General features: G+C 39.0%; 1 protein-coding gene across 2 annotated transcripts in view; it reads right to left on the bottom strand.

The window, feature by feature from the left end:
• ALKBH8 (alkB homolog 8, tRNA methyltransferase) overlaps positions 1-22,503 on the bottom strand; it is a 73,270-nt gene that overhangs the window by 20,911 nt on the left and 29,856 nt on the right. For both annotated transcript variants that reach the window (XM_032641929.1, XM_032641930.1), the window contains one exon: positions 16,178-16,284. In XM_032641929.1, the coding sequence (XP_032497820.1) occupies positions 16,178-16,284 (107 nt within the window). The remainder of the gene's footprint in view (positions 1-16,177; positions 16,285-22,503) is intronic.

The raw sequence follows: 22,503 nt of genomic DNA, 5'->3' as shown, positions 1-22,503 counted from the left end.
AGACTTTTTCTTCCCTCTTTGTTTCCTGGTGCACGAGGAGAGGGGATTAAGAGCACTGCTTAAAGGAGCTCCAGAGACGGGCGTGAGCCGTGGCTAAAAGCGCGGACCCCAGAGGCGGGCATGGGCATAAGAAGCTAAGGCTGCTGCTGCCGCCATCAAGAAGCCTGTGTGCGAGCACAGGTCACTATCCACACCTCCCTTCTGGGGAGCCTGTGCAGCCCGCCACTGCCAGGTTCCCGGGATCCAGGGACAACTTCCCTGGGAGGACGAACAGCGAGCCTCAGGCTGGTGCAACGGCACGCTGGCCTCTGCCGCCGCAGGCTCGCCCCGCTCTCTGTGCCCCTCCCTCCCTGCGGCCTGAGTGAGCCAGAGTTCCCGAATCAGCGGCTCCTTTAATCCGTCCTGTCTGGGCGAAAAACAGACGCCCTCCAGCGACCTATACGCAGAGGCGGGGCCAAATCCAAAGCTGAGCCCCTGGAAGCTGTGAGAACAAAGAAGAGAAAGTGAAATCTCTCCCAGCAGCCTCAGAAGCAGCGGATTAAAGCTCCACAATCAACTTGATGTACCCTGCATCTGTGGAATATATGAATAGACAACAAATCATCCCACATTGAGAAGGTGACCTTTGAGAGCAAAATTTAGGAATTTTTCCCCTTTCACTCTTTTTGTGCGTGTGTATGTGTATGCTTCTGTGCGAGATTTTGTCTGTATAGCTTTGCTTCCACCATTTGTCCTAGGGTTCTATTCGTCCGTTTTTTTTCTTAATAATTATTATTGATTGTAATAACTTTATTTTATCTTCTTTCTTTCTCTCTCTCTCTCTCTTTCTTTCTTTCCTTCGTCCTTCCCTCCTTTAGACAACGAATCATCCCAAATTGAGGAGGTGGACTATGAGAGCAAGATTTATGATTTTTTCCCCTTTTCCTCTTTTTCTGAGTATGTATGTGTATGCTTCTCTTTGAGATTTTGTCTCTATAGCTTTGCTTCCACCATTTGTCCTAAGGTTCTATCCGTCCATTTAAAAAAATTTTTTTTTCTTAATAATTATTTTTTAATTTAATAACTTTATTATATTTTACTTTACTTTATCTTTTCTTTTTTCCTTCCTTCCCTCCTTCCTTCCTTCCTTCCATCCTCCCACCGTCCCTCCCTCCCTCCCTCCCTCGTCCCCTCCCTCCCTCCCTGTCTTTCTTTCTTTCCTTTTCTTCTTCCTTCCTTCCTTCCTTCCTTCCTTTCTCTCTTTCTTCCTACTTCTACTAATTCTTTCTCTCTACTTTTTCTCCCTTTTATTCTGAGCTGTGTGGATGAAAGGCTCTTGGTGCTGCAGCCAGGAGTCAGTGCTGTGCCTCTGAGGTGGGAGAGCCAACTTCAGGACACTGGTCAACAAGAGGCCTCCCAGCTTCACATAATATCAAATGGCGAAAATCTCCCAGAGATCTCCATCTCAACGCCAGCACCCAGCTTCAACGACCAGCAAGCTACAGTGCTGGACACCCTATGCCAAACAACTAGCAAAACAGGAACACAACCCCACCCATTAGCAGAGAGGCTGCCTAAAATCATAATAAGTCCACAGACACCCCAAAACACACCACCAGACGTGGACCTGCCCACCAGAAAGACAAGATCCAGCTTCATCCACCAGAACACAGGCACTAGTCCCCTCCACCAGGAAGCCTACAAAACCCACTGAACCAACCTTAGCCACTGGGGACAGACACCAAAAACAATGGGAACTACGAACCTGCAGCCTGCAAAAAGGAGACCCCAAACACAGTAAGATAAGCAAAATGAGAAGACAGAAAAACACACCGAAGACAAAGGAGCAAGATAAAAACCCACGAGACCTAACAAATGAAGAGGAAATAGGCAGTCTACCTGAAAAAGAATTCAGAATAATGATAGTAAAGATGATCCAAAATCTTGGAAATAGAATAGACAAAATGCAAGAAACATTTAACAAGGACCTAGAAGAACTAAAGATGAAACAAACAACGATGAACAACACAATAAATGAAATTAAAAATACTCTAGAAGGGATCAATAGCAGAATAACTGAGGCAGAAGAACGGATAAGTGACCTGGAAGATAAAATAGTGGAAATAACTACTGCAGAGCAGAAAAAAGAATGAAAAGAACTGAGGACAGTCTCAGAGACCTCTGGGACAACATTAAACGCACCAACATTCAAATTATAGGGGTTCCAGAAGAAGAAGAGAAAAAGAAAGGGACTGAGAAAATATTTGAAGAGATTATAGTTGAAAACTTCCCAAATATGGGAAAGAAAATAGTTAATCAAGTCCAGGAAGCACAGAGAGTCCCATACAGGATAAATCCAAGGAGAAATAGGCCAAGACACATATTAATCAAACTGTCAAAAATTAAATATAAAGAAAGCATATTAAAAGCAGCAAGGGAAAAACAACAAATAACACACAAGGGAATCCCCATAAGGTTAACAGCTGATCTTTCAGCAGAAACTCTGCAAGCCAGAAGGGAGTGGCAGGACATATTTAAAGTGATGAAGGAGAAAAACCTGCAACCAAGATTACTCAACTCAGCAAGGATCTCACTCAGATTTGATGGAGAAATTAAAACCTTTACAGACAAGCAAAAGCTGAGTGAGTTCAGCACCACCAAACCAGCTTTACAACAAATGCTAAAGGAACTTCTCTAGGCAAGAAACACAAGAGAAGGAAAAGACCTACAATAACGAACCCAAAACTATTTAGAAAATGGGAGTAGGAACATACATATCGATAATTACCTTAAATGTAAATGGACTAAATGCTCCCACCAAAAGACGCTGAATGGATACAAAAACAAGACCCATATATATGCTGTCTACAAGAGACCCACTTCAGACCTAGAGACACATACAGACTGAAAGTAAGGGGGTGGAAAAAGATATTCCAGGCAAATGGAAACCAAAAGAAAGCTGGAATAGCAATTCTCATATCAGACAAAAGAGACTTTAAAATAGGGACTATTAGAAGAGACAAAGAAGGACACTACATAATGATCAAGGGATTGATCCAAGAAGAAGATATAACAATTGTAAATATTTATGCACCCAACATAGGAGAACCTCAATACATAAGGCAAATACTAACAGCCATAAAAGGGGAAATCAACAGTAACACATTCATAGTAGGGGACTTTAACACCCCACTTTCACCAATGGACAGATCATCCAAAATGAAAATAAATAAGGAAACACAAGCTTTAAATGATACATTAAACAAGATGGACTTAATTGATATTTATAGGACACTACATCCAAAAACAACAGAATACACATTTTTCTCAAGTGCTCATGGAACATTCTCCAGGATAGATCATATCTTGGGTCATAAATCAAGCCTTGGTAAATTTCAGAAAATTGAAAGTGTTTCAAGTATCTTTTCCGACAACAACGCTATGGGACTAGATATCAATTACAGGAAAAGATCTGTAAAAAAACAAACACATGGAGGCTAAACAATACACTACTTAATAACGAAGCGATCACTGCACAAATCAAAGAGGAAATCAAAAAATACCTAGAAACAAATAACAATGGAGACACGATGACCCAAAACTTATGGGATGCAGCAAAAGCAGTTCTAAGAGGGAACTTTACAGCAATAGAAGCCCACCTTAAGAAACAAAACACCTCGAATAAACAACCTAACCTTGCACCTAACGCAATCTGAGAAAGAAGAACAAAAAAACCCCAAAGCTAGCAGAAGGAAAGACATCATAAAAATCATATCAGAAATAAATGAAAAAGAAATGAAGGAAACAATAGCAAAGATCAATAAAACTTAAAGCTAGTTCTTTGAGAAGATAAACAAAATAGATAAACCATTAGCCAGACTCATCAAGAAAAAAAGAGAGAAGACTCAAATCAACAGAATTGGAAATGAAAAAGGAGAAGTAACAACTGACACTGCAGAAATACAAAAGATCATGAGAGATTACTACAAGCAACTCTATGCCAATAAAATGGACAACCTGGAAGAAATGGACAAATTCTTAAAAATGCACAACCTGCTAAGACTGAATCAGGAAGAAATAGAAAATATGAACAGACCAATCACAAGCACTAAAAATTGAAACTGTGATTAAAAATCTTCTAACAAACAAAATCCCAGGACCAGATGGCTTCACAGGCGAATTCTATCAAACATTTAGAGAAGAGCTAACACCTATCCTTCTCAAACTCTTCCAAAATATAGCAGAGGGAGGAACACTCCCAAATTCATTCTACAAGGCCACCATCACCTTGATTCAAAACCAGACAAGGATGTCATGAAGAAAGAAAACGACAGGCCAATATCACTGATAAACATAGATGCAAAAATCCTCAACAAAATACTAGCAAACAGAATCCAACAGCACATTATAAGGATCATACACCATGATCAAGTGGGGTTTATTCCAGGAATGCAAGGAATCTTCAATATACAGAAATCAATCAATGTGATAAAGCATATTAACAAATTGAAGGAGAAAAACCATATGATTATCTCAATAGATGCAGAGAAATCTTTCGACAAAATTCAACACTCATTTATGATAAAAACCCTGCAGAAAGTAGGCATAGAAGGAACTTTCCTCAACATAATAAAGGCCATATATGACAAACCCACAGCCAACATCATCCTCAATGCTGAAAAACTGAAAGCATTTCCACTAAGATCAGGAACAAGACAAGGTTGCCCACTGTCACCACTCTTATTCAACATAGTTTTGGAAGTTTTAGCCACAGCAATCAGAGAAGAAAAGGAAATAAAAGGAATCCAAATTGGAAAAGAAGAAGTAAAGCTGTCACTGTTTGCAGATGACATGATACTATACATAGAGAATCCTAAAGATGCTACCAGAAAACTACTAGAGCTAATCAATGAATTTGGTAAAGTTGCAGGATACAAAATTAATGCACAGAAATCTCTGGCATTCCTCTACACTAATGAGAAAAATCTGAATGTGAAATCAAGAAAACACTCCCATTTACCATTGCAACAAAAAGAATAAAATATCTAGGAATAAACCTACCTAAGGAGACGAAAGACCTATATGCAGAAAATTATAAGACACTGATGAAAGAAATTACAGATGATACAAACAGATGGCGAGATATACCATGTTCTTGGATAGGAAGAATCAACATTGTGAAAATGACTCTACTATCCAAAGCAATCTACAGATTCAATGCAATCCCTATCAAACTACCACTGGCATTTTTCACAGAACTAGAACAAACAATTTCACAATTTGTATGGAAACACAAAAGACCCCAAATAGCCAAAGCAATCTTGAGAACGAAAAACAGAGCTGGAGGAATCAGGCTCCCTGACTTCAGACTATACTACAAAGCTACAGTAATCAAGACAGTGTGGTACTGGCACAAAAACAGAAAGATAGATCAATGGAACAGGATAGAAAGCCCAGAGATAAACCCATGCACATATGGTCACCTTATCTTTGATAAAGGAGGCAGGAATGTACAGTGGGGAAAGGACAGCCTCTTCAATAAGTGGTGCTGGGAAAACTGGACAGGTACATGTAAAAGTATGAGATTAGATCACTCCCTAACACCAGACACAAAAATAAGCTCAAAATGGATTAAAGACCTAAATGTAAGGCCAGAAACTATCAAACTCTTAGAGGAAAACATAGGAAGAACACTCTATGACATAAATCACAGCAAGATCCTTTTTGACCCACCTCCTAGAGAAATGGAAATAAAAACAACAATAAACAAATGGGACCTAATGAAACTTCAAAGCTTTTGCACAGCAAAGGAAACCCTAAACAAGACCAAAAGACAACCCTCAGAATGGGAGAAAATATTTGCAAATGAAGCAACTGACAAAGGATTAATTTCCAGAAGTTACAAGCAGCTCATGCAGCTCAATAACAAAAAAGCAAACAACCCAATCCAAAAGTGGGCAGAAGACCTAAATAGACATTTCTCGAAAGAAGATATACAGACTGCCAACAAACACATGAAAGAATGTTCAACATCATTAACCATTAGAGAAATGCAAATCAAAACTACAATGAGATATCATCTCACACCAGTCAGAATGGCCATCATCAAAAAATCTAGAAACAATAAATGCTGGAGAGGGTGTGGAGAAAAGGGAACACTCTTGCACTGCTGGTGGGAATGTGAATTGGTACAGCCACTATGGAGAATAGTATGGAGGTTCCTTAAAAAATTACAAACAGAACTACCATATGACCCAGCAATCCCACTACTGGGCATATACCCTGAGAAAACCATAATTCAAAAAGAGTCATGTACCAAAATGTTCATTGCAACTCTATTTACAATAGCCCGGAGATGGAAACAACCTAAGTGCCCATCATCAGATGAATGGATAAAGAAGATGTGGCACATATATACAATGTAATATTACTCAGCCATAAAAAGAAACGAAATTGAGCTATTTGTAATGAGGTGGATGGACCTAGAGTCTGTCATACAGAGTGAAGTAAGTCAGAAAGAGAAAGACAAATACTGCATGCTAACACATATATATGGAATTTAAGGGAAAAAAATGTCATGAAGAACCTAGGGGTAAGACAGGAATAAACACACAGACCTACTGGAGTACGGACTTGAGGATATGGGGAGGGGGAAGGGTGAGCTGTGACAAAGCGAGAGAGAGGCATGGACATATATACACTAACAAACGTAAGGTAGATAGCTAGTGGGAAGGAGCCGCATAGCACAGGGAGATCAGCTTGGTGCTTTGTGATTGCCTGGAGGGGTGGGATAAGGAGGGTGGAAGGGAGGGAGACGCAAGAGGGAAGAGATATGGGAACATATGTATATGTATAACTGATTCACTTTGTTATAAAGCAGAAACTAACACACCATTGTAAAGCAATTATACTCCAATAAAGATGTTAAAAAAAAAAAAAGAAATGTGGACAGTTTAAGAGACCTCTGAGACACATCAATTGCACTAATATTCACACTATAGGGGTCCCAGAGGAGAAGAGAGACAGAAAGGGGCAGAGAACATATTTGAAGACACAAGAGCTGAAAACGTCCCTATCCTGGGAAAGGAAACAGACGTCCCGGTGCAGGAAGCACAGAGAGTCCCAAACAGGAGCAACCTAAAGAGGACCACACCCAGACACACTGTAATTAAAATGGCAAAAAATAATGATAAAGAGAGAATATTAAAAGCAGCAAGGGGAAAGCAACAAGTTACATACAAGGGAACTCCCATAAGGTTATAAGCTGACTATTCAGCAGAAACTCTGCAGTCCAGAAGGGAGTGACACAATATATTTAAAATGATGAAAGGGAAAAATCTACAACTAAGAATACTCTACCCAGCAAAGCGTTCATCCAGACTTGAGAGTTAAAAAGTTTTACAGACAAGCAAAAGCTAAAAGAGTTTAGCACCACCAAGGCAGCTTTGCAAGAAAGGCTAAAGGGACTTTTCTAAGCAGAAAAGACCATAAGAAATATGAAAACTGTGAAAGGTAAAATCTCATTGGTAAAGGCAAATATACAGTAAAGGTAGTAGATCAACCACTTACAAAACTAGTAGGAAGGCTAAAAGATAAACCTGGTTTTAAAAAAAGCAAACATGATAAAAATATGATCAAGTTAAGATGAAATTTATTATCTATAGAATTCTAGTGTAAATTAAAGGGAAAATAGAAAACAACTGACTACGGTTTAATCTATGTGCCACTGCAAAAAAAAAAAAAAAGATCAAGAACTCAATAATAGGCAGAAGATCTGAATAGATATTTTTCCAAAGAAAACATACAGATGGCTAATGGGTATATGAAAAGGTGCTCAACATCACTAATCAGTGAAATGCAAATCAAAGCCAGAATGAGATTATCAGCTTATACCTATTAGAATGGCTATTATCAGCCAGGACATGGAAGCAACCTAAGTGTCCATTGACAGATGAATGGATAAAGATGATGTGGCACGTACATACAATGGAATATTACTCAGCCATAAAGAGAAACAAAATTGAGTTATTTGTAGTGAGGTGGATGGACCTAGAGTCTGTCATACAGAGTGAAGTAAGTCAGAAAGAGAAAAACAAATACCATATGCTAACACATATATATAGAATCTAAAAAAAAAATGGTTTTGAAGAACCAGGGGGAGGACAGGAATAAAGATGCTGACGTAGAGAATCGACTTGAGGACACAGGGAGGGGGAAGGGTAAGCTGAGACTAAGTGAGAGAAAGGCATTGACATATATACACTACCAAATGTAAAACAGATAGCTATTGGGAAGCAGCTGCATAGCACAGGGAGATCAGCTTGTGCTTTGTGACCACCTAGAGGGGTGGGATAGGGAGGGTGGGAGGGAGACACAAGAGGGAGGGGATATGGGGATGATTCACTTTGTTATACAGCAGCAACTAACACAACAATGTAAAGCAATTATACTCCAATAAAGATGTTAAAAAAATTGTGAAAAAAAAAGAATGGCTATTATCAAAAAGACAAAAATAAGGAGTGTTGGCAAGGATGTGTAGAAAAGACAATCCTTGTACACTGTTGGTGGTTATATAAATTGGTGCAACCCTTACAGAACAGTATGGAGATTCCTCAAAAAATTTTAATATAACTACCATATAACAAAGCAATTCCACTTCTGGGTATTTATCTGAAGGAAACAAAAAGACTAACTTAAAAAGATACCTGGGGGCTTCCCTGGTGGCGCAGTGGTTGGGGGTCCACCTGCCAATGCAGGGGACGCAGGTTCATGCCCCGGTCCAGGAGGATCCCACATGCCGCGGAGTGGCTGGGCCTGTGGGCCGTGGCCGCTGGGCCTGCGCATCCGGAGCCTGTGCTCCGCAATGTGAGAGGCCACAACAGTGAGAAGCCCACGTACCGCAAAAAAAAAAAAAAAAAGAAAAAAGATATCTGTACCCCCTATGTTCATTGCAGCATTATTTACAATAGCCAAGACATGGAAACAACTGGGCATTATGCTAACTGAAATAAGTCAGAGAAAGAAAGAAAAATATCATATGATCTCACTTACATGTGGAATGTAAAACAAAAATAAAACAAACTTATACATACAGAAAACAGATTGGTGGTTTGTGAGGTGGGTGGGGTGGGGTGAAGTTGGGTGGGGGAAGGTGTGTGAAATGGTAAATGTGGTCAAAAGGTATAAACTTCCTGTAATAAAGTAAATAAGTCCGGGTGCTATAACGGTGTCTATAGTTAATAATACTGTATTGCATATTTGATAGTTGCTAAGAGAGTATATCATAAAAGTTCCCAATAAAAGAAAAACAAATTTGTAACTGTGTGGTGATGGATGTTAACTAGACTTATTGTGTTGACCGTTTTGCAATATATACATAGAGAGAATCAGTATGCTGTACATCTGGAACTAATACAGTGTTATATATAAATAAAATCTTAATTAAAAAATCAGAATTTCCAGGCTGACAGCTTCTGAAACTATTTTTTTTTTTTTTTTTTTTTTTCAGTACGCGGGCCTCTCACTGTTGTGGTCTCTCCCGTTGCGGAGCACAGGCTCCGGATGCGCAGGCTCAGCGGCTCCGGACGCGCAGGCTCAGCGGCCATGGCTCACGGGCCCAGCTGCTCCGTGGCATGTGGGATCTTCCCGGACCGGGGCATGAACCCGTGTCTCCTGCATCGGCAGGCGGACTCTCAACCACTGCGCCACCAGGGAAGCCCGAAACTGTTTATTTTTGAAACTAATAAATTCAGAGTATTGGAAAAGAAGTATTTCACAGGTTGTAACCGAGCAGGACCTTATGTGGTCTTCCCCAGACAGATCCCTCCCCCATATCCTCTGCTTTTAGCTCCTCTCTGAAGTACCTAGATAATAGTATCTGATGCACATTTCCTGAATTGTTTTACAGATGCTAAAACCCCTACTAAATGAAAGAAATTAACTACTTGATGACCATGAGCACCCATGACCTACTGGCACCTAAGGATTGATAATATTAACCCCTGTGACACCACCCTGTTACTTCAACATCAACCAATCAGAGAACTGTGCACAGGCTGATCACATACACTGGGATGCCCCTCACTCACCCTGCCTTTAAAAATACTTTGCTGGGCCTTCCCTTGTGGCACAGTGGTTGAGAGTCCGCCTGCTGATGCAGGGGACACGGGTTCGTGCCCCGGTCTGGGAGGGTCCCACATGCCATAGACTGGCTAGGCCCATGAGCCATGGCCTCTGAGCCTGCACGTCCGGAGCCTGTGCTCCACAACAGGAGAGGCCACAACAGTGAGAGGCCCGCATACTGAAAAAAACAAAACAAAACTTTGCTGAAACCCATTGAGGAGTTTGGGCTTTTTGAGCACTAGCTGTCCGGATTCGTTGTACAGTGCCCAACAATAAATGCTCCACTTTCCTTCACCCACAACCTGATGTCAGTAGACTGGCTTTTACTGCGTGTGGGCAAGTGAACCCAAGTTTGTTTTGGTAACAAGGTCTTGATACTATTTTAAAAAGGATTTTATTTCTTTCCCCCAAAATTAATTTTTTTTTTTTTTTTTTGCTGTACGCAGGCCTCTCACTGTTGTGGCCTCTCCCACTGCAGAGCACAGACTCTGGACGTGCAGGCTCAGCGGCCATGGCTCACGGGCCTAGCCGCTCCGCGGCATGTGGGATCTTCCCGGACCGGGGCACGAACCCATGTCCCCTGCATCGGCAGGCGGACTCTCAACCACTGCGCCACCAGGGAAGCCCAAAATTAATTTTTGATTATTGACCCTGTATGCTACAAACCTGTATGCTATATTTAGTTATTAATTCTAGTACTTTGTAGATTTCCTAGGATTTTCTACATCTACGATCATAAAGAGTTTTACTTCTTCCTTTCAAATACATATGATTTTCACTTCTTTCTCTTGGATTATTATACTAAGACATCCAATACAATATTAAATAGAAGTGATGAGAGCAGAAATCCCTGCCATGTTCAATATTTTAGGAAAAAGCATTCAATATTTTATCACTAAGTATGATGTTGCCTGTGGGTTTTTCATTGATGCCCTTTATCAGACTGAAGAAGTTTCCTTCTTATCCTAGTTTGCCAAGTTTTTATCATGAGTGGATGCTGAATTCTGTCAAATACATTTTCTGCATCAATCAAGATGACATGATTATATACTTTTTCTCTTTTGTTCTTTTAATGTTCGGTTTCCAAATGTTAAACCTATCTTACAATCCTGGGATAAACTCCACTTAGTCTTGATGTGTTTTCTTTTTTATATATTGCAGGATTGGATTTTCTAATATTTTGTCAAGGACTTTTACCTTCTCTGAGAGATACTGGTCTATAATTTTATTTTATTGTAATGTCCTTAACAAATTTTGGTGTCAGGGTAATGCCAGTCTCATAAAACAAGTTGGGAGAATGGCTCTTTTAAAAGAGCTCATGCTAAAAGCAATTTTTTAGAAGTAAAAGCAAGCAAAAAATGCCTGAAATTATATGATTGTTACTCTCATAGCTGAAAATGATTAAAACTATGGTGTTGAACAAAAGTCAAGATATTTTAGAACAATGAATATCTTGAAACTCTTATTAGCAATTCTCTCTTGGGTACTAAGTAGTTCTCTATAATGGCTCTCTGAAGTCAATTACTTCACTTGCCTAGAGTTAAATCTTAGGCAAAGGTCAAGCAGTACTTACTGCTTTGGGTACCAATCTCAGATTTCTGGGAAGAGGTAATCCATATGTTAAAAATAATTAATTCTTTACATGTCTCTGAACATCTTTTTTCCCCCTGTACTTAAATTATAATCTAGTTGGGAAAATATTAAATAAAAAGATAAAAACAGGGCTTCCCTGGTGGCGCAGTGGTTGAGAGTCCGCCTGCAGATGCAAGGGACGTGGGTTCATGCCCCGGTCCGGGAAGATCCCACATGCCGCGGAGTGGCTAGGCCCATGAGCCATGGCCACTGAGCCTGCGCGTCTGGAGCCTGTGCCGCACAACGGGAGAGGCCACAACAGTGAGAGGTCCGCGTACGGCAAAAAAAAAAAAAAAAAAAAGATAAAAACATTTTTATAGATTTAAATAACAGTTCAATACAACAGAAAAGACATCACAAGCCAGTAGGAGACAATACAGTCTTTAGGAGTTAAGAGAGATTATTTCAGGCTACTGCAGTCAGAAAAAGCTTTATACATTATAAGGGAAATAAAAGTTGAGCTACATGTTAAAAACAAGTGAATGGAAGGGAAAAGGAAATTTATTGCATTAAGAGTTGACAAAAGTCTGAAGGCTACAAGGCACTGTATAAATTCAGATGAAAGGGAGCAAACAAGTTTAGCTATAACGGTATGGTTAAGATCACAGATCCTGAAGCCAGACTCCCTGGCTTTCTGATCTTGTGTCTGCCCTTTAATGGTTTTGTAACTTTGTACCAGTTATGCTCCAATTTCCTTTAAAAATGGGGACAGGGCTTCCCTGGTGGCGCAGTGGTTGAGAGTCCGCCTGCCAATGCAGGGGACACGGGTTCGTGCCCCGGTATGGGAGGATCCCACGTGCCGCGGAGCGGCTGGGCCCGTGAGCCATGGCCGCTGAGCCTGCGTGTCCGGAGCCTGTGCTCCGCAACGGGAGAGGCCACAGCTGTGGGAGGCCCGCGTACCGCAAAAAAAAAAAAAAAATGGGGACAAAACCACGAAAAAAACTTTCCACTGTGACAATATGAGTTAAATCAGTTAATATATGTAAAGCTTTTAGACAATGCCTGGCACAAAGAAAATGCTCCAAAAATAATTTAAAAGGAGAGCTCACACAAACTCGTGAACTAATGCAACCCAAGGCTAGTCAACTAACATAAATGAGTGAAGCAGGTAGATTTGTTTAGAAATATATTGTTTGCCATTAAAAACATAGGAATTGTCTTCATTTAAAAAAACAAAGTGTTCTCTTCCATTTTTCTTAAAACACATGTTCCTGCTCATTCTACCTTTTTCCCCCACTTTTAAAACAGACATGAGTTTAAGAAATATTTAATTTTCACTTAACTCTGTTATAAGATAAAAACAACAGTACAAGCACAGTGATAAATGACAACTGATACTCAGCCGTAGTTCAGGGAGTCATAGAAAGTGGTAGGAACTCTAGAGAATCTGAAAATGTAGGTCTCACCTATAGAAGGCCATTGATAGTCTCAGCTACTGCTGCCAAAAGATACTGTGGTTTCAGATCTTCTCAATTTTCAAAAGAAGCTGAAAATTCAGATTCTTGTGTAAAAGCTTCTAATTTTCACGTGTAACCAATTTTTTAAAATGCTACAACATTGAGCACTACCACACCAGCCAAACAGCCTGACTGCTATATTTGACCCATGTGTTGCCAGTTTGCCATATTTGATTTAGGGCCTGCTGGCTAGAATAGTAAACTATGTATCAAATTAAAAGTATTTGGAATTGGCCGCGTTAATCAACAACCTTCTTCAGTAGTGCTTTCTAGTGCTTTTTTAGCACAGAGATCAAAATATTTTTAATCAAGGTTTATTTCTATAGTTTATATGTATTTTTAAGTGCACTAAATGTGCTTTTTCAATTTATCTTCCCTTCCATCCAGATTCCAAGGAACCCGTCAGTAGTTGATATACCATTTGTTTGGTCAGTCTCTCTCTGTTCCTGTTTCTGTGTGTCTTCCCTTCCCTTCCCTCCCTCCTTCTCTCTCTTTTCTTGACACACACACACACACACACAAATCACATTACAGATAACGGGTATCAGTGGAAGCCTTTAAAAATAATACTGAAGGTTCTTTTTCCCCTGAAATTATTATAGAAAATTTTGATTCTAGAGAAAGGTTTAAAAATAAATATTAACCTGCAAGTCAATCTTCCAGAGATCCTACTCCTAACATTTAACAAGAAAATAATCTGATGAAGATGATGTTTAGGAGAAGTAATCTATACTATTACCCAGAACAAATTAAAATATTTTCATAACATAGGCCTATAGAAAGTAATTTCTTATTTTGTATTTGTTGTACTGCTATTATTCTTAAGTTTAAATGGTACCAATAGTAAAAATCCTTGAACCTAAAACAAAAGAAAATGTGAATATTCTCAAAATTACAGGAATACTTTAAACACCACTAGATCGCATCACCATTTTCAATTACTGAAAGTTAAAAATATTTTAAATGGCTGTGAAAAAGAAATCAGGCAAATTTAATCCTTAGTGCACAAAATCAGGCCATCTGTTTTTATGGTTCATTTAAGACAGGTTACAAATTCATTTACATGTTCACTTCCTTGAATTTTTATAAAAATGCATCAGCTAAAATCTCCAACCAGGGCAGTATTAATAAGTACAGAGCTCAGAAGTATTTTAAGTGACAATATATGTAAATTTTAGCAGTGTGATGCTTCCACCTCAAAAGGCTAAGGATTCATTCCTGCCAAAAGTGAATAACCCATTTCCTTCAGATTAGATTCAATCGAACAAACTCAAATTGAGGGTCATTCTGTAAAACAACTGGCCTTCTTAAAAGCATGAATGTCATGAAAGACAAAGAAAAGTTGAGGAATTGTTTCAAATTAAAGAAGACTAAAGAGAATTGACAACTAAGTGTAATGCAGGTTAATAGGCCAAATCCTAGATCAGAGGGAAAACTTACCAAGAGGTACTGACAGATTCTCTCCGTGACCAAACTTTACTCAGGTTCCTCTGAGCCCAAATAGGCCCTATCCTTGGGTATGTTCTAGATCTAGCCCCATTTTAGCAAGAATCCTGCTAAGTCAGTTTAGCCCGAATCCCCCACCCTCGATATCTGATCATCCTTGGTATCTGACCAAATTCCTTACCCGCATCTTTCCCCCAGGTGATGTCTGATCGTCCTGGCCTGCCTTCAGCAAGAATCTTATGGTTGGTTTAGCCAGAATTCCCCCTTGCCACTGATGTTTCCTCTTAGTAGTTTTCTATCCACCCACACTGCCCCATTCCCAATCCCAGGCTCCTTGCCTATAAAACTCCATTTCTCCTTTTTGTATTGAAATTGAGCCCACTCCTATACTGAGGTCTCTTTTCCCCTGTTGCAATAGTTCCTGAGTAAAATCTGGATTTGCTGCTTTAACTACTGTCAGGGTCTGGTTTTTCTTTGACAATGCTATAAAGTACAACTAGCACAATTTCATGATGGATTGTATAAGAGTATGATAAGAGTATTTTACAATGTTGAATTTCCTGAATTTGAGGCTTACACTGCAGTTTCATAAAACAGGGACTGGCAAACTTTTTCTATAACAGGGCCAGATAGTAAATATTACAGGCACAGAGAGCCACATACAGTCTCTACCACATATTCTTTTTTGGTTTTGTTCTTTACAACCACTTAAAAATGTAAAACCAGTTTTAGTTCAAGAGCTTTGTAAAAATAAGGGCTGAATTTGACTCACGAGCCATTGTTTGCCAACCCCTGATACAGACAATGTCCTTGCTCTTTAAAAATATGCAATGAATGGGCTTCCCTGGTGGCGCAGTGGTTGAGAATCTGCCTGCTAATGCAGGGGACACGGGTTCGAGCCCTGGTCTGGGAAGATCCCACATGCCACGGAGCAACTAGGCCTGTGAGCCACAACTACTGAGCCTGTGCTCCGCAACAAGAGAGGCCATGATAGGGAGAGGCCCGTGCACCACGATGAAGAGTGGCCCCTGCCTGCCACAACCAGAGAAAGCCCTCGCACAGAAACGAAGACCCAACACAGCAAAAATAAATAAATAAAATTAATAAACTCCTACCCCCAACACCTTCCAAAAAAAAATAAATTAAAAAAATTTATAAATTAAAAAAATTAAAAAATAAAAATATGCAATGAAGCATGTAAGGGTAAAGTCATGATGGCTGCAACTTACTCTCAAATGATTCAGCAAAAATAATAATAATGATAACATGTGAGAGAGAAAATGCATAGCAAAATATTCACAATTTGTAAATCTATGTGAAAGGTGAAGGGAATTAACCATATTATGCTTACAACTTTTCTTTAAATTTGAATTTTTTTCAAAATAAAAAGTTTAAAAAAAGCCATAGATGTCCCTGGGGTTTTAAACCCAGAAGCCTCAATGTGCAAGCCTGGAGCATGGTTCTGGTGGCTCAGGAAGAAAAGAATGAGAACTCCTACAAAGCAAAAGGTATCCTGTCATCAAGGTCATTTCAGTACATACCCATGGGTCCAAAGGTATCTAGATTCTCCTGTCATCACCAGCAAACTCCTACAAGGCAGCATAACAGGCACTGTGACACCATCTGGGTGCTTAAAATCCATGACAATCTTGAAGTAAAGACAAAAGCATAAAGATCAATCCAAAATGTCATGTACTCCAAGAATAAGAATGATTCTGGCTATCTTTCTAGGCTAATAGAGATTAAAACATGGTAATGCTTATAGGATGGCATAGCACAGAGGTTCTCAAACTTTAGTGTACATAAGAATCAACTGAATGACTAAAAAACATATTTAATCCACAGAGAGACTCAGTAGATGTATCATGAGGCTCAGGAATCTGCACCTCTAACAGTCACCTAAGGAAATTATGATGTGGATGGTCTGAGGAACACACATATACTATGCAAAACACTAGGGTAGTGGTCAAACACAAGGACTTAGGAGCTGAAACATTCATACCCTGGATTTTTCATTTACTGGCCATATGATTCAGGACAAGTCATTTAACCCTTCTGTGTCCAGTTTCCTCAACTCTTACAGGATTGTTAAGTGGATATAAATTACAGTATCTGGCACATCATAAATACAAAAAACACTATTATTATTCATAGAAATATTAATAATTCATAATATAAGGGGAAGTAGCTATTAGATGCAGATTCTCATATAATCCATTTGTCTTTAAAGTCATGCAACATTTTGGATTTTAGAGACTGATTTACAAGAGATAAACAAAGAACACAGGAAGATTTTCAGCAATTCTTCCTAAATTACGATCAAATATTATAAATAGCAACATATAAAGGTACAACAGCCAAGAAAATGTTTTTGTGCTCAGGAACCCAAACACTGATGACTTCAGTCTAAACATAGCAGCAGCTAACAAATGTGAATTTTAAAAAGGCGTGTGACAGGGCTAAAAAATATTTAAATGAACAAATCAATCCATCTGAAAAATAAATATGACAACCAAATATCAGTGGGATAATATAATTTAGCATAGTACCTTCATTAAAGGTAAACTTGCCACAGTACCTGGCACCAAAGAAAGCATTCAGTAACTGTTACCTACTATTATTAATAATAATATTGGATCAAATTAGATAATACACATGAAAATTCTTTGTAAACTATACAAAATTATACAGATCTAAGTTGGTTTTTTCCCTTTCTCATCTGCCATTCCAATCTAAGTACGGAAAATAAAGTAAGATGATAGAATTTAATTTTCCAAACAATTATCTGTTCCAAATGATGACATATAATTTCAAATAGTCATACTCCAAAAGCATACTATTTTATAAACACTGTAGATAAATTCTGAAGTTTTGGGTGTGAAATGAAACTTCCCTGAAGTGTATAAATAAAAGAAGATGGACTAACAGAGACAGAGGGTGGTTAGATGAACAGATATTTAATAAAGCAAGTATATTAAAATGTTAACTGTAGCATCAGGTGGTGAGTATATAGGGATTTACTGTATAATACTAACTTTTCGGTGTGAAAATTTTCATAATAAAATGTTAGGAAAAGGGGAGAAAACCCCACTGTGGCCCATTTGTAAGCCATTATATATAGGCTTCAATTTTCTGAATAGACACTAAGGTTCACACGTAAGAAAAAATAATAGCGTATTTATTAATTACATTATTAGAGATGATCAGTTGTGGCTTAAAGGAATGAAAACTGTCTGGGTGAAAACTCTTGATGGGAAAATATTCTGAGAGACTAGACTATAACTCATTCATTAGACAAATACTTATTAATCACTGTGTGAGGCATCAAAGACTCCAATGGTGAATAAGAGACATATTCTCTGCCCACCTAGAGATTACAGTTTCTGGCCAATTAATATTCCACGTTTTAAAAATACAAAATACATATATATTTGTGAAATTCAAACACATCCGCTCCTATCAACAGAGTAATGATTTTAAAATAGGGAAATCTCAGTTTAAACAAATGATTAGAACTGACAAGACAAATACAAACATGACACTAATTAATGTGGAAACATTTGTGCTGAAATATAAAAGCCAAGTTTCAAGGAAGAAAAATACACTACCAAATAATACAAATGTTATGGGAATTATGTTAGAAAATGTACAGATACTTATTAATTATTATAATTGATGATTATTATTGATTTACTAGAGAAGCTCACAGAACTCAGAAAGACAGTTTACTTACTGTTTATCAGTTTATTATAAAAGGATATGATAAAGCATACAGATGAACATCAGATGCAAGAGATGTATAGGACAAGGTAAGGAGTACAGAACATCCATGCCCTCTCTGGGCACACCACTCTCCCAGCACCTCCACGTGTTCATCAACCTGGAATCTCTCTATACCACTGGGATTTTTATGGAGGCTTCCTCATGTAGGCATGATTAATTATTAACTCCATTTCCAGACCCTCTCCCCTCTCTGGGGAGTTTTTGTGAATTTAAGGAAATGACTCTTATTTATAAAATTAAATGTACATTTTCTATGAAAATCAAATTTTCCTTAAAATATTCCATCATAAAAATAAAGTATTATCAATATCATCACAGTATCTGTATCTGAAATATAATGCTTGTGGGACTTCCCTGGTGGTGCAATGGTTAAGAATCTGCCTGCCAATGCAGGGGCCATGGGTTCGATCCCCGGTCCGGGAAGATCCCACATGCCGTGAAGCAGCTAAGCCTATGCACTACAACTACTGAGCCTGCGCTCTAGAGCCCGTGAGCCACAACTACTGAGCCCACGTGCCACAACTACTGAAGCCCACATGCCTAGAGCCCATGCTCTGCAACAAGAGAAGCCACCAAAATGAGAAGCCCATGCACTGCAATGAAGAGTAGTCCTCACTCACTGCAACTAGAGAAAGCCTATGCGCAGCAACACAGCCAAAAATAAATAAATAAATAAAATTTAAAAATATGTAATGCTTGTTAAAGGCAAAAAAAAAAATTTTTTTTTCAAAAACTCACTAAGGATTCACAATAAATAATGCTTGCCAGCAACTGCGGAATCATTCTGCCCTGTGACAGCTTTGTTCCACAGGAGCTTTTTCCAATTATTCTTTTTGGCTTTACCTATATTCTTTATTTTCTGAGATGGCAGAGTCAATAAAGATCAAGTTTCCAGCAAGCTCATGGTAAGACAGGAGAGAAGGGGGCAGGGCAAAATCATTAAAAGAATGACACAGCCATTGAGGATACAATAAAAACTAATCCACCTAATTAGGCCCAAGATGGCAGAAGATTTGACTTCCAGTAGACCTTGAGCCTTATTATAATGCATTAGCTTATTGTAACACATTAGCATGCTAAATGACACACCCATAGGCACAATGATGGTTCCCAGGCTGACCACAAAAGGCCAAAAAGTGGGCTGTGGCCCAGTTCCTGGAAATCTCCATCCCTTCTCCAAAACAGTTAGAATATTCCTCCCACTTGTTAGCATATGTAATTACCCAGCCCATTAAAAACTAACCACCCCCACAGCCTGGGACCCCGGTCTCACCTTCTGAGACTGACTACATTCTGTCTATGGAATGTGTCTCTCTCTAAACAAACTTTCATTTACTATGGCTCGCCCTAGAATTCTTTCCTACGTGAAGCCAAGAATCCTCACTTGGTAGCTCATCCCAGGAACTCACCCAAGACCTGGGACATGACCATTCTCTCACACCCCCTTCTCCTGCAACAATGGGGCATGACTGAGGGTAATGTTCAGTTCAAAGCAAACAAACAAAAAATCCTAGACATTCTGATCTTATAAAACCTTTAACACAACCAAAATACAACAGAAAAAAAAACCCAGACACAGCTATCACTCAAGTATTTACTCAAATAAAGATAAGAGGCAGGGACTTCCCTGGCGGTCCAGTGGTTAAGACTCCGGGCTCCCAATGCAGGGGGCACAGGTTCAATCCCTGGTCGGGGAACTAAGATCCTACATGCCGCATAGCACAGCCAAAAAAAAAAAAAGAAAAGAAAAAAAAGATAAGATGCATAACAGAAAGTACATGAAACAGATCTCCTCCATGTTGGCTAAACAGGAAAATGAAAAAATATATTGCTACTGGGAACACTTCTGAGAAAGAAGACAAACTTAATCCTGATCCTTATTGGTTAAAAATAGGCTGAGACCTTTAACCTTTTGAAACCCTTGAGGGTATATCAACAAGAGACAATAAGAGGTAAAGAATAATGTGTGATTTATACAGAATGATGAAAGCTGAGAGGACAGAAGTGACTATATTTAGCTGGAGAAAATATTTCATACCTGAGAATTTAGCAGACTAGAAAGAAGTCCACCTGTTTCCCATAGCCTGCCAAATCTAAGTTGTCCTAACTGGACCCACCTGTAACTGAGCAGGACCCTATAGGGTCTTCCTGGGACAGACCCCTCCCCCATATCATCTGCCTTAGCTCCTCTCTGAAGTACCAAGATAATAGTATCTGACGCATATTTCCTGAGTTTTTTACATGCTAAAACCACCACCAAAGGAAGAAATTACTTAATGATTATGAGCACGTAGCCTCCAAACCATCTGGCACCTAAGGATTGATCACCATCAATCAATCAGAGAACTGTGCAGAAGCTGATCACATATCCTGGGACACCCCTCCCTCACCTTGCCTTTAAAAAAGCTTTTTTGAAACCCTTCGGAGACTTTAGGGTTTTAGAGCATGAGCCACCCATCCTCCTTGTATTGGCACCTTTACAATAAATGCTGCCCTTTCCCTCACCACAATCCAGTGTCAGTAGATTGGCTTTACTGCATGCAGGCAAGCAGACCCAAGTTTGGTTCAGTAACAAAATGAAGTAAGTTTGCTTTTTATTTTAAACAGCAAACAAGTGATTCCACATACCTCATCATGGCCATGTCTGCTATGTTTGGACACGTGAGAAAGGAGAAGAGGAAAAAGGGAGATAGACACAACAGCAAGGATACAAGACTGAAGCTACAAACTACTTACAAAGGAAGAAATACAACAATATCAAAAATGTCTGTTAACATACGTTCCCTGGATTTATAAATACAGAATCCCACCATATCATGAGATAATTAGTCCATTGTGAGGGAGAAGAGCAACCCTGAACATTTTTAGTAAAACAAATATAACTTTTTGTCCTTCTACAAAAGATGACACTCCCAGAAGTATACTTTCCTAAGCTGAAAAGTAGCTGAAAGAGAAGCCTGTGGTATACCATATTTTTCCAAAGCAGAGGAATTAATAGGAATTTTGCCTAGGATATGTTGGAGACCAACAGCTGCTGTCAGTGACCTTTAAATCTCCTACCTGTACTACATAAGTCTGCTTAGTTTCCATCCTTTAAGAAAAGTTAAAATCAAGGACCACAACAAACCAGTTTCCCAACACTAGGAGCCATGAATTCATTTGCTAAATTCTTTGAAAACTGGAATCTCAAGATTACCAAGTCTTGTGAAACTCAAAGGAAGGAGACAATGGCAGTAACAACACACTCTGGAATCAATACGCAGGACATAGGACCTCCCATGTAAAAATGACTAAAAAAAGAAAACGAGCTCTGCTCCCTTGTCCTACAGTCAGAAGCAATTTCCTAAAGTACAGGCCTTAATAGTCTTATCAAGAGGGGGAAAAAGATCTCATACATGAAGTTGAGATGGTACCTTACGGCATATAACAGTGATCTGCAAGTAGTAGATGCAGCAGCTAAATACCATTGGGGCCCAAGAAACTTATTTCTCACTGCTTCTGAGAGAGGGTGTAAGAAGCTGAGCATCATTTCATGTTTCTAGCGTGAAAACTTTCCTAGTTGATCAGATACCATGAATACATTTAGGGAACATACCTGGGAACTTGTCTACAGTATTGCCTATGTGAAACAAGGAAAATTAGATCCGATTAAAAGTTTAAAAGAAAACACCACAAACAAATCTACTCTAGAGCACAACGTCAGCAAATTCCACCTTTCAAACACAACTCTACCTTACAAAACTAGGTCTCAACAGCTGAATAATAGATTCTGCCCTCTCTTCCTCTTCACCCCCAAATACAGATGATTTTTCAATGGTTTTATATGGCTGAGCTCAAGAGGAATGTAAAATTAAAAGAAAAGGCATCTTTTAGTTTAATGGTCTAAGCACATTGCCAAATGCCATAAAAGAGAGCAAAATATACATTGCATAACAGAAAAATAAGCTTGAAAATGAACAGATGCCCAATTAGAGGCACTTTAGCCATCACTGAATATTCAATAGCTTAAACACCTATGAGATAATATGATCATGCTTATGTGTTTGCACTGAGACCACTTGCTATCAGCTCTCATTTATCACAC

This window comes from Phocoena sinus, chromosome 8 (assembly GCF_008692025.1).
Source record: "Phocoena sinus isolate mPhoSin1 chromosome 8, mPhoSin1.pri, whole genome shotgun sequence".
Taxonomy (NCBI): Eukaryota; Metazoa; Chordata; class Mammalia; order Artiodactyla; family Phocoenidae; genus Phocoena; species Phocoena sinus.
The sequence above is the reverse complement of the archived record's forward strand: the minus strand, read 5'-3'. Positions and strand labels throughout refer to the sequence as shown.